This window comes from Charadrius vociferus, unplaced genomic scaffold (genome assembly GCF_000708025.1).
Source record: "Charadrius vociferus isolate BGI_N301 unplaced genomic scaffold, ASM70802v2 scaffold261, whole genome shotgun sequence".
Classification (NCBI taxonomy): Eukaryota; Metazoa; Chordata; class Aves; order Charadriiformes; family Charadriidae; genus Charadrius; species Charadrius vociferus.
The window spans coordinates 2202543-2215314 of NW_009646856.1; the positions used below are offsets into that span (position 1 = coordinate 2202543).

Sequence of the window (12772 nt, forward strand, 5' to 3'; positions counted from 1 at the left end):
GAGGGGGAACCGTGCAAGGGACGGTGCCGAGAGCAAGGGAAAAGCACGGCTGGGGACGGTGAGTTGGCCATCGCACCTGTGTTTTAGGAGACAGGGTGGGTGGTCTTTGGAGGACAAGGTATGTTTTGAAAGTAATACGCAAATTTAAATTGAGGGGCGGTTGCCGGGCAATCTTGGTGAACTCTACAGTTTTGTAAGAGTCAAACTTGTTTGTCCAAAGCGGTCGATACAGTCTTGAATGTACTGTGGAAGTATACATGAGACACTGCCCTCATCAGAAACAATGTGCCTCAACTTATGAACGAACTAGTTGTTTTTAGATCAGAAAGTTACAGAGATGAAAAACTTACGGCCAACTAGCATACACACTTACCCAACCGAAAAGGTCCAACACACCAGAAAATGTGCCACATGGGACATGCAGCCCTGTAAAAATATAAGGCACCTTTTGCAGTAATAACGTATTTTGCACGTCAGTCGTTAGTTACTCTGTATCGGGGGAGCGAGTGTTGAACCTCCCATGTCAGTTTCTCTTAATAAATCTTGGTTTTCATAAGAATATTTTAATGTTCAGGTTTGCTTAGAGATTTCAGGCAGTTCACTACAGAAAGTAAACTTGTTTGCCTTAAGAATGTCCAAGGAAAATGTGCCCAAGAAACATCTCGAGTGAAGCTTCAAGAATGTAAGATATTATTTCTGTATTGCTTTCTGAGGCTTTTGAAACTATATGCAAACATGTAATAAACCAAACCTTTAAAGCAATTAAGCAAGTTTTAACTTCATTTTACGAAACAGGAAAAAACGTGCAGTAAAAGGTCAAATGAAGAATGAGAAGCTGACCATAAAATCTTAATTATCTCTTCCTGAGATCAATTCTTTAACCCAAAATTCCCATCTAGTATGGTAACTTCTTTGATCCCTCTCTCAAAAGTCCTTATATTCCAGATATTTTCAGTATGGAGTAAAGCACATTCGATTTTCTTTCCTATTAACCTGTTTCACATGATGGTATATACTTGAAATAGTATCTGTCTTCCCATGTGTCATGACACATACTCACTCTAGGACTTTCAATTGTTTGAGAGCTGCTTTTTGCCACAGGTAGCGTTTCCAAAATGCTGGTAACCATTGTTACCAGTCTAAGATAAACCATGTGTGCGCTTTGGGTATGGACCTTGGGTATTTTACAGGACTCCAGAGCACTTTGCTCCCATCCAGGCGCAGTAAATAATAATTAACAGTAGCAACTGCGCTTTTTGAACGTACTTAGACAATCATTCCACTCTTTCACAGCTTCAGAGATCTTCTGACTTCAGAGGCACCCATACAGTGTTTCTAAAATGCTGCAAAGTTTCTTAAACTAAATAAATTTGGGGGTTTGATACCTCTGACATTGCTGTTTGCCTTTGCCGTAAACAGATGTGAATGTGAGGTCACATCAAAACCATCTACAGTAGCTAGCCTTATCACCTGATTAGAGTATACTTCACCAAGTAGATTGCTCAAGCAAGGAAGGCACGGTATTGTACAATGACCTTTTGCCACATGTGCAATACTTGGTGCGATTGTGAGGGAAGCCTAATATATCGTCCTCTATGCGCTGATTAATGAGTTCCTCTGTCTTTTTTTTTTTTTCTAGCTCTGTGCTCAAGCGTTTACTTGGAAGTCTATCACGCATGTGAGCCCAACCCAAAAAGCATGTAATCTACACAGACAGAAAGAAATGACAGGAAAACATAAAAAGCAATTAGCTCCGCATTTTAAAGACTATAGCGTGGTTAGCAATACTTCTTTTTCCTGAGGTGGAGGAATGGCTGATTGCTAGCTTTCTGCAAGAGCGATCGTTATTCTTCTATTTGGGAACTGAAGGCATAGTGAATTGCACCAATGCGTGCTGAGGAACAGATGCAGAAGACAATACAATGGGAAGAATGACAGGACATGCAGTGTTGAGGGAGGGAGATGTAATAGGTTCCTTTAAAGAAATCAAGAGTTAAAGTTAAAGAAATACAGAAAGGATGGTAAAAATTAGATGAACCAACTTTTGCATACAAGTGCAGTGTTTGCAGTATCTGCATATCATCAGCCTATTTTGTGTCTACAATTACGCCATCTACAAAAGCCTATTTTATATTTAAACAAATAAAAGTAGTAAGTAAAATTGCTCTTGTCATTCTGTCTGGTAGCGTTGCACGTCAGTCTGGGCACAAACCAACTCTGCACGTTTAGCTCTGAACAAACAAACGTAGTCCAAAAATGAGTACTGTGGGTAAACTACAGTTTTTCTTGACATTTATGATAAAGAGTTTCTGCTTCTGCTGTTGTTTGCGTTTAATGCCAAATTTTATTTTAGTGTGGAGAACTAGCTTTACTGCCAGACAGAGCATGGGTACTTGAAAACTCCTGTCTAAAATAGCTTTATATCCCTGTGTTTTTTAATTGTACTTTTAAAAAAGTCATTACTACTCACTGGCAGTAACCCATTTTCCCCTTCCTACTGGGCTTAAACTGTATCCATTTGAAATGTTAAGTAAAATATTTTGCTTCTTGTCTTCTTTTGAAGAGAGAAATGTACAAGCTTGGTTTTTGTTTCTTTTCAGCATTCAGTATGGCTTCTCCAGCTCTACTCATGCGTGTGGTCGCCTCTGCATATTCTGTTGCGGAAAAAGCTGCAACAATTGTTAGAAATGTAATGGCTGCAGGAGATCTGGGGATAGTAGAGAAGGTATTACTTTTACTTTGTTCCAATTTAATTCTCTTATTAATGCTGAGTTAGATATAGGTCAAAGTAGTATTTTTGAAGATCAGCAACTAGAGAAGGAAATAGAGTCCTCATCTCTCTGATACAAGAAATATTCCTTATTAAAGTGTTAAAAGAGCATGGGAGAAGTGTCTTTTGACCAGTATTTCTAACGAATGTTCAGACAGAAACTTAAAAGAAATGCACCATAACTTTGTCCTGATTCCCCTCACAAAACACAAGTTTTGGATAGCATGTCAGAATTCATAATAATTTATCTTCCCCATTAATTTCCACACCTATGTTTTAACATTGGTAGTACAGCTTAAACCACCGTGCCCTCGATGAATTTTGGATTAGGATACATGTTTAGTTTCTTAAAACAAAAAAACCCACTTAGATTTTATTGTAAATCATAGTTTTCAAAATAAATTTGGAGCTTCAAATTCAATTCTAAGTAGAAAACAGAAATGAAATTACAATCATGTGCATGAAATTCTTAATTTGCTCTAAGTTAGTAAACTGCACTGATGAGCCGGGATCTTTGTTTTGACTACAGTACTAGAATTGGTGTAATTAACTTGAGTTAATTCTAGCTTTATAGGTATGTCACAGTATTATGGACTGCATTAAGTATCTATTTTTGGTCTTTACACTGAAGTAATTGCTGGTATTTACATTTTTCTGATAGTAAGTACTTTCAGCCAGTTGTGAAGAAAAAGCTGATCCTTTATAATTTTTATTGTCAGTTCATACGGTAGATGCAAAAAGATTTTTTGCCCCATTTGGTCAGCTATATTCACCACTACCAAAACATTTGCAAGTTTTTCTTACTCCCTTTTTTCTAAGCAATTAAAATCGAGTGTACGTGGGAGAGAATAAAAAAAAAAACCCAAACCTGGAAAGTACTGATCTGTGTTTTCCAAAGTACTTAGGTGCATAGCAGGATTGTTAGACATGTAAGTACAACATACTCTCCCACATAACCTGCTTTTAGGTTGTTGGAACAACTAATGCAGCCGCGCTACGAGAAAGCCCTGAAATACTTGCATCCAGAGGTACAAAGAAAGCACTGTCTGTACTTTCGTTGATTAACCACTTAATTTTAAATGCATAAACGAGTTTCATTAAGCTCATTTTTTGAGTCCTGCAACCACAAGGTTAAGGTAATTTTAAGTAAAAGTAAATGCTGGCTTTTATCTGTTTATTTCAGTTTCACTTTAAAAAATGCAGGTGTGTTAATATTATTTCCCAGGAAATCAGAAATGCATTGCTCAATCATTTTCTAATATAATAAAACCAACAAATGAATACATTTTAAGCTCCGTAACCAATTAAGTAAATAATTGTAAATAAAGTATAACAAAAATGATTAAAAGTAACAGGTGATGTTGGTTCTAAGTAAGATTGGTTAGACTTTTTTTTTTTAATGAATACTACAAACAAAAATTACATCGAAAGCAATGACCCATAATAAATTACCCACTTCATAGCAGGTTATTACTGTTTAAGAAGAAATTACTGTCACCCATCTGGCAACATGTTTGGCTACACTGCATCTTTTGGGAATGCTTTCTGTCATTGGTTCATGTCATCTTGAGACACCAAACCCACTGTTTCCTCTCTCATATTTTTGCTGGAAAAAATGTATGGGTGTTACTGTCCAGTTCAATTTCACTGGTTAGCTTCTGGCCCTCCTTGGTCTTCCTCTACTAGACTAAGGAACCATTCACAATTTAGAAGTTAATACATTGTAATTATTTCCATTTTTTTTTTTAAACAAGCTAGACTAATTGGACCTTGAAATGACCTTTTCCTAACACCTTCCCTATATTTCTCCTCTTTCCTAAGATGCCATGTGTCTCCAGTGAACCTTAAAATATGTACTTTTTCCTGTTAACATCTTTATCTTTGCTTTTCCCTCTTCTTGTGTTATATCTGGTTTCATACTTGTATTAATTTATTCTGTACTTAGTGTAGTATTTGCACAAATAGATATTCAGTACAATTGCACCACTGCATGAGAAGAACACAGCATGTAAACATTGTTCTAATATCGCACCAGTCTATTTTAGCTCTGGAGTGTACGGGGAAACTCTGCTTCTTTCAGTTTTTAGCCTGCCTCTCTCAAGATCATGTACTAAATTGAAGATTATCAAATTATATTTCTTTTTCATTACAAGGTAGATATTCAGAGTAACATATGGGCCGTTGTACTGGTTTTTGTTGTTGTTTTGAAATACACAAGTCCCTATCCATCCTTTGACAGACTGGAGCCAATGACTTGCAGACCAAAGCTGACCGACTGGTACAAATGAGCATTTGTGCTTCCCTGGCACGGAAGTTTCCCAAGGTGACAATCATAGGAGAAGAAGTAAGTAGCTAGTTTATTTCATACTAACAATTTAACTTGCTGTAACTTGCAGTGGAATTTGCTTTGGCAGGTTTCAGGAAATCATCTGGTTTGGTTTTTTTTTTTTTTTTTTTTTTTTAAAAAAAATGTATTTCCATCCCATTTCATCTTTCCATTGCATTTCCTTTGTCAAGTAAGCTGCAAGCAAATCCACAGTTCTAAGTCAAATTGAGTCCAACACCTTGTTCTAATAATTCTGAGAATCCTTTTGTTAGGAACTGCCCGCTGATGAGGTAACTGAGGAATTAATTGAAAATGGCCACTGTGAAGAAATACTGAAGAAAACTTGTCCTGCTCAGTACACAGGAATTAAAGAGGAAGAGGTAATGTGGTAACGTTATACATATGTTTTCATATTTTACACTATCTGTATTACTTACTGATTTTAGCAAAGAATGTATTAAGAAAAAAGGTTATTTGTGAGTTGCCAATTTTTCTTCTTGGTTTGAAAACTGAAATGTAGTCCTAAGAATCACACTTCCAGAGCTGGAAATGCTGCGTATCCCTATGTGCAATAAGGGGAAATGGAAATTTACTTCTTACAACTTAATTAATTTGGGAGGCATCTACTTTGGACATAAGAAAGTAATGTCATTTCCGTGTTCGGTTTAAGCCTTCATACCTCTAAGCCTTCATGTTCTCTATGAAGATATTTGCTGAGAGGTTGCAGTCGGGTTTTGGGTTTTTTGGGTTTTTTTTTTTTTTTTTGTGTGTGTGTGTGTGTGTAAGATACTATTGTAGGCTTCAGTTATATCACAATGTTAAAAATTTGAATCTCTTTGTTTCCTTAGTGCCATAAGAAAATAAAAGCACTAAAGTAAAATATATTCTTTTCATGGTAATTTACATGATTTGTATTTGTTAATTTTCCTTTTTTTTTTATTTTTAAAGCTTGTAATATGGGTTGATCCCTTGGATGGAACCAAGGAATACACTGAAGGTGGGCTTCTCTTTTAATTCTGCTGATTAAAAAAAAATACCAGTGTAATGAAGTAGCATGTACACGTAGGTAGGTTTATGCTAGAAGTTACATACAATATTGTTTCATAAGGCTGATGTTGTTTCTGTACTTTTTGAGTTGTATGGAATTTCTTCATCATTCCATTCAGTTCTGACCAGTATTAATATTCCTGATGGGCTACTGAGTGCCCACCTGTTTTTATCATTTCAGGGATCAAAGGGCTGCCTTTGATTGCTGGCAGGTTATCTTAAGTTTTTAGTCAAACTTACAATTTTGCATATACGTTGAACTAAGCAACTAAATCTTCCATTTGCACAGGAATATGCTAAATTATATTTACATCCTCCTCTTCAAACAACCCAAATGCCACAGCTGTATTTGTATCCCTTTCAAATAAACCATCTTTCTGCAAATCTTAATTTTTCAGTTATGGGAAGAAACTGTTTTCAGCAAAGCCTAATTTGCATCCGTAGAAATAGACCCTAAAGCGGGAGGCGGGGGGGGGGAACGACCTCCAAAACCATATGCTGAAACCTCGCTTTAGGCTCCTGATGCATCTTTCAGTTCATTAATGTAAAATCTTTTAGGCAGATTTTTTTCCCCTTTTCATCTCTTTCAATGCAAAAGTGTTAAAAAATTGCTAGGTTTTAATACCATTAAAGAACTCACACCACAATTATAGAAGAATGTAACATATACTGCTATTTAGTTGCATCTTTAAACTTCTTTCTCATTGCGTGTTAATTATAACATAGTTCTGTTAAGAGCATTCTATCTGGGGCATTTTCTTTTGCAGACCTCAAGGCTAAATAACTAAAAAAATTGTATCAATCAACCCATTACACTTGAAAACCCTGATTAGTATTTGCATGTTTAAAACACCACCCTGCATATCAATTTGTGGACTTTTATTAAAGGTTTATTTTTTTATATATATACACTTTCTTTTTTTCAAGCATAACCACATTCATATTATTTCTGTATAGGTCTCCTTGACCATGTAACGGTTCTTATTGGAATTGCTTATGGAGGCAAAGCAATAGCAGGAGTTATTAACCAGCCATATTACAACTATGAGGTATTAAATGCATTGATTTGTTTAAAAGCATTAGCTGATTTGTAACTGTCACTTCTAAGGCAATTCTAGTTAGCGTACTTTCAACTGAAAAGCAGTGTGTAGTGGAGTTAATGTTGTAATAAAAGGTGGTGTTGTTTTTATTAAATATATACAATTTTGAATGTTGGTTTCCAGGACTGGATCTCAGGGACCTACTAATAGCCATACTGAATCCTGAGGCTTGTGTAATATATACTGTATTAGTGTATTACATATATACTGTACATATTACCACAGTACACATAAAGTACATACTGTAAAACAAGTACAGATCAGTGTTTTTCAGTCATTGCTGGAAATTCTTTAGTAAATCCATGCAGTAGGTGCGTTTGTGATGTGTGGTAACTACCATAAATCTGCAGCCCTAAATAAACCAGGTGTACCTGTTTCTGACAGCTGGGCTAGAGTGTATTGGGCCAGGTTTCAGGTGTAAGTCCAGGATGGCCAGCCTACAGGCATTTACACGTTTGGGAATTATTTCAGTATTATCTGTGATGGGTAAAAACAAGCTCAGAGTGCAGTCTGATTAATTACACTTACTAGAATTTAAAGAAAAGCTCCTGAGCTGATGTAATGTATATCATCAGCTGATTCTAGATGTTCTACACAATATCTATGATGAAACGTGTAAAATGACAATGAAGATATTTTCAGTTATGGATTGTGCCTGAAATAGAGAAATATACAAATCTTAATTTGCCAGTCATTAGAGGCAGGACATAATGCATCACCACAATGTCACAGATAAGAATATGGAAAATAGAGAGCCAATTTCTCACTCAGGGCTCTAGAGTAGTTCTTTTTAAGAGCCACTGTTTAAATAGACATCCCAGTATTAATATTATACTCCCCAATAAGCAAAGATTTCTCTAGGTACTGCTCTCCATTTGTGCTTTAAATGCTGATCACTATGATTGACTATCATCTGGACCTGCGTACCTTTTTCGTAGGCAGGAGCTGGTGCTGTGTTGGGCAGGACAATCTGGGGAGTCCTGGGCATAGGTGCCTTTGGATTTCAGCTCACAGAAGCACCTGCAGGGAAACACATCATTGTTACCACCCGTTCTCACAGCAGTACCCTGGTAAATGACTGCATCAGCGCCTTGAACCCAGACAGCGTCATCAGAGTTGGAGGGGCAGGAAACAAGGTATGAAAACTCCAAATCTTTTGGTTTTACTGGGAGGTGGTGCCTTTGGAAAAAGAAAGAGTTTTTAAAAAAATAATTTGCTTACTTGCATGAATGTACAGGAGACCTCCTCCTTCCCCAGCACAACTTCTTTTCCTAGCATTCAGTCTGCTGAGAGGTGGAGAGAATTTGGTACAGGTACATTTGTAACAGTGGCCATGCTGGTCATGATTTCCCCAGTGTTCTGTTTCTAGGGGAGAAAAGAAAAAGCTTTAAGACCAGAATGACTAAATGGGAATTCAATTTAATCACAATTACTAGACATTTCCACCTGTTCATGTTAATACAGTTTTTGTTCCAACTATCTAGCAACATATATGAAAGAATAAGAATAGAAGCACACAGTGATATTTCCTTTGCAAACTTCTCTACGTACAGGGAATACTAATTTGCTACAGTTTTTAAAGCTTAGTTTTGTCATGGCTGTCAAAAACAGACCCTCCAGTCTCTTCTCTGACATGTGCAAACCCCCAAATGGCACCAAGACAACATCAAGATAGTTTCCACTTTATTTTCTTAATACTTGCACAAGATGGGAATTCTTATTTCTGAAACTAAAAGCAGATTTTCATCCTATGAACTGTATTTACAACAATCAAATATAGATCATGCAGAATGGTAATACAATATAGCTTTGTAAATCTTAATATAATTTCTGGTAATATTGGAAAGGAAACAGCTGGTGTTCCTTTTCTGACCGTACATAACTGTTTCCTGGTGGTGTTTTTACCCGTTTCTAAATGCCTAGATCCTTTGCAATGATTGCCACTCTCTATTCATAACAGATCATTCAACTTATAGAAGGCAAGGCATCTGCTTATGTATTTGCCAGTCCTGGGTGCAAGAAATGGGATACATGTGCACCTGAGGCTATTCTACATGCTGTGGGAGGTAAGTTATTAGCATTCAAATTTCCAAGATAAGTGAAACTGCATCAATTAAAAGTTATTTATATTTTTCACTAAAAGAAAAAATAATTCAAAACACATCTTTGGAAAGAAAAATGACAGTATGTATGTATTTTTAAATAGTCATGATTCACTAGGAGCTTTGAGCCCTTTGAAATCAACAGTACCTCCAAAGGGGCAGCAAATTATGCTCTGGAAAGCATGATATAATCTGTTTTGCCCTGGACTAATATAGTCAATAACTGTCAAATAATTTATAAAGCAAAATTCAAAATTTTTGGTAATATTAATTTTAATATTTTCAAAACAAATGGCTTTTTTTCTGTTTGCTACTATTTCACAGTAAAATCACACTGTCCTACTAACTCAATACAGTAGTTTATTATTAGTAATATATTACATAATATATGGACATTGAGTTCTTTAAAACAACAAAAATAGGCCAAATCATTCAGTTATTCCTTGGGTGTACAAACTCCAAAATTGAGTCATTCATGTAATTCAGTAAAATCAGTGGTCTCCAGCCAACATACGCCATTTCAACTTTCAAGGGGGTCAAGGGTTAGGGAAGTTATGAAGTCTCACTGACAAGAATTTAAGTATTATTATTATACTTTCTCTGCTGGTCACATCGATAGATCTTTCACCACCATGTGCTAAAATTGTGAGGTTTTGATCTCCTAAATTCTGTCAAGCAAGGATAACAGGCTTCATGATGAGATTATTTAACTCCTCTGCAGTCTCTAGCATTGATAACTGGGATAGCTTTAAACAGGTTGGCTCAGGCACAAAAAAGCAACCAATCTGGGGCAGCACAGTGCTGTATTTAGCCTCCTTGTTATGTAGGTATCTCACGGTTAAATGAGCTTGCATAAAGATCTGTGGTGCTCTTGTTAAGTGATTTCTAGAAACTCATTTAAAACCAGCTGGAGTATTTCTATATTATGTTAGAGTTTGTTATATAGACTTACCCTTGCTTTTACTTGAACTGAGGATTTTCCTTTCCGTCTTCTCAATGGCCAATGTATAAACTACTCAGGAAGCATTTCAGCAAATCCATAAGCAAGAGATGTTGTTTTCCTTTCCTGAAACACAAGGAATTTAAGTGTTGCTGAAAGAAAATAACATCATTAGTTATTTGATTTCAGTAAATAAAAATCTGCTGCACTTAAATGGGGAGCAAAGATATTAAAGATATTTCACATCTGAATCAGGCAATGTGTACCCCAAACACTGTCTGGATTTTTTTTAGTTACATCACTTGTACTAATAAAATATATTATCTCTCTCCAACTCCTGTTTGCTGGAATAATTTTTTTTTATTTTTTTCTTTTTTTTTTCAGGCAAGATAACTGATATCCATGGAAATTCATTTCAGTATAATAAGGAAGTGAAACACATGAATTCAGCTGGAGTCCTTGCCACTTTGAGAAATTATGACTATTATGCCAGTCGTATTCCTAACACAGTTAAACAGTCTCTTGTGCCTTGAAGCAGTAAAGCATCTTCACTTGGCCTGGAAGGCTGAGAAAGTGAGCTTGGACAAAAAGAAAGACAGAAGATAACTGAGCTTGAAATTTTGTTTTATAGAATCTGAACTGAATTCTTACATTAAGGTGTTCGATAATTTCAAAATTACATTCATAATTACAATCTCTAGGTGTACATTGGATCATATTGCTTTGCTGTGTTTAGCAGACAACATCAAAACAGTCACATTTCTTCAATAGTTGTTTTCCATATTCTTTGGGAGTGTTCGTTCTTCATGGCTGTGCTTAATATACTGCTAACAGTCCAAAACTCTACACTACTGTCCAAAAATCATCTTAATATTCAGGGCACAAAATACTGTTAAGTCATTTACCTGATCTTGCTCAATTTTGTTTGTTGTATGGAGTCTACAAGGGTTTATTGTGTTAAATACAAAGGGACTAATAATTTGCCTGGGTGGATTAGCCCATTTATTATAAAGTTGATGGTTTTGATTCTTAGAAGTGAATCTTTGACTTTGTTGATTTGCACTGGGTTTTGGGATGGCCAGGATTTCTATTTGTGGTGAGCTGGTTTGTCAGAGTTTTGCATGAGCCAGGACACAGTCCAGCAGGGCCTCCAACATCATCCTGGTCTATGCCACCTCAGTCTTGGAGAGCTTTGGGCATCCTAGGTCACTTTGTCATACATGGGGACAATAGGAATGCTAAGCTTGACATTTCTGATGTCCAGATTTTGAGAGAAACAAACTCCAGGTTCCTTTCCAACAGCCCCAAAAACTGATGAACCTGATACTACCGCTTCCCACTCCTATGGAACATAGGCATGTTAGGGGAGAGAGCAGGAGACAAGATTGCCTAAAATGAACTTAAAAATTGGAGAGCCTGTTTCAGTCAGCCTTCCCATAGGCGGTGGGGTTAGGAAAGCAATACTCAAGAGTTCAGTCCACTTGAACACAAAAGAGAACAAGAAGTAAATTACATATGACTAGCTAAAATTGGCAACCTCAGCCAAAACAGATTAAGTCTCTTCAAGCTGAATTTAGGATTCTGGAGTATCTTGAATCAGTGTTTTCTCCAGATTTTGTGACCCAGGTCCCTCACCCTGAAATTAAGGAGTCTTAGGGCCTCCCTTTCCTTAACAAGGTGACATGTACTGAGGCATGCCATGAAGAGATGCCAGTTTCAATGGACATAACATAGTTACGCTTTTCTTCCTGTTCTCTGCGTGGATAGAAGAGTGGCATATGTTGGGTTCTCAGGCTTGTGGCGTCAGGGTGGTGCCTGAACTTGGCTGCTTGCTTATATAAAGACTGAATGCCTAAGCTCTCCCAGCATGATTTTTTTTTCCTTAACCTCTGCTGACACTATGAATTGCAAAGTAGCCTGCAAGTTGCACTGCACCCATTCTCACTTCCTCCCTGCCCACAAGATTAAGTCCTACTAGTAACTAAACTCTCAGTCCACTCAAACCATCTTTAAGTCAATACTGAACTTCAAGATACAAAATGCTGTTTTCCATACAGAAGAAAAGTTTGAAATGCAGTTTTCAACAGCATGTCCGAGTTATTTCTTTCTCAATTTATCTCACAAGGTATTTAACAACTCTGATTTACCTAAGAGTCCTTAGATGAAATTTTTTCCTCACAGCAGAGTAACACCAATATGACTTCATTGGCTTAAAGCTGGCTCTATTTCCAGCAAGCAGGAACATCTTGACACCAAAAGATATGAACATGGCAACTCTTGCTAGTGTTCCCAGTCTGTGTGCACACATGGAAAAGGATCTAAGGAAGCTCTTTCCTTAGTGAGGTCAGCTTATCATAACATATACAGATAAATTAGCAAGATTATCACTTACCTCATTCTATCATCATGAGGTAGTTCATAATGCTATCATGACACTGGATTACAGCTGCATATATAGGAACAACACATGCTTCTACTCCTTTCATC

At 36.6% G+C, this 12772-nt stretch overlaps 2 protein-coding genes across 3 annotated transcripts in view; one reads left to right on the plus strand and one right to left on the minus strand.

Annotated features, from left to right (window-relative positions):
• IARS2 (isoleucyl-tRNA synthetase 2, mitochondrial) overlaps positions 1 to 1153 on the minus strand; it is a 30873-nt gene extending 29720 nt beyond the window's left edge. Inside the window, exon 1 of the mRNA XM_009894344.1 lies at positions 1061 to 1153. Within this exon, the coding sequence (XP_009892646.1) occupies positions 1061 to 1153 (93 nt within the window). The remainder of the gene's footprint in view (positions 1 to 1060) is intronic.
• A 1416-nt stretch (positions 1154 to 2569) lies between these two features.
• On the plus strand, positions 2570 to 11318 carry BPNT1 (3'(2'), 5'-bisphosphate nucleotidase 1). 2 transcript variants are annotated; one of them, XM_009894309.1, is made up of 8 exons: positions 2570 to 2725; positions 5010 to 5114; positions 5369 to 5476; positions 6045 to 6093; positions 7101 to 7192; positions 8182 to 8379; positions 9204 to 9309; positions 10670 to 11318. In XM_009894309.1, exons 1-8 carry the CDS (start codon positions 2570 to 2572, stop codon positions 10816 to 10818), a joined length of 963 nt encoding a protein of 320 aa, XP_009892611.1. In that variant the 3' UTR covers positions 10819 to 11318. The 2 variants fall into 2 exon arrangements, with proteins under 2 accessions (XP_009892611.1, XP_009892613.1); XM_009894311.1 differs by lacking the exon at positions 5369 to 5476 and having other exon boundaries at positions 2630 to 2725; positions 10670 to 10818.
• Positions 11319 to 12772: the final 1454 nt, after the last annotated feature.

Excerpts from the sequence above, each read along its gene's own strand:
- BPNT1 (XM_009894309.1), top strand. The coding sequence starts at position 2,570 with ATGTACAAGCTTGGTTTTTGTTTCTTTTCAGCATTCAGTATGGCTTCT. Across the intron at positions 5,115-5,368 it reads TGACAATCATAGGAGAAGAA|GAACTGCCCGCTGATGAGGT; the intron begins GTAAGTAGCTAG and ends TCCTTTTGTTAG. Across the intron at positions 5,477-6,044 it reads CAGGAATTAAAGAGGAAGAG|CTTGTAATATGGGTTGATCC; the intron begins GTAATGTGGTAA and ends TTATTTTTAAAG.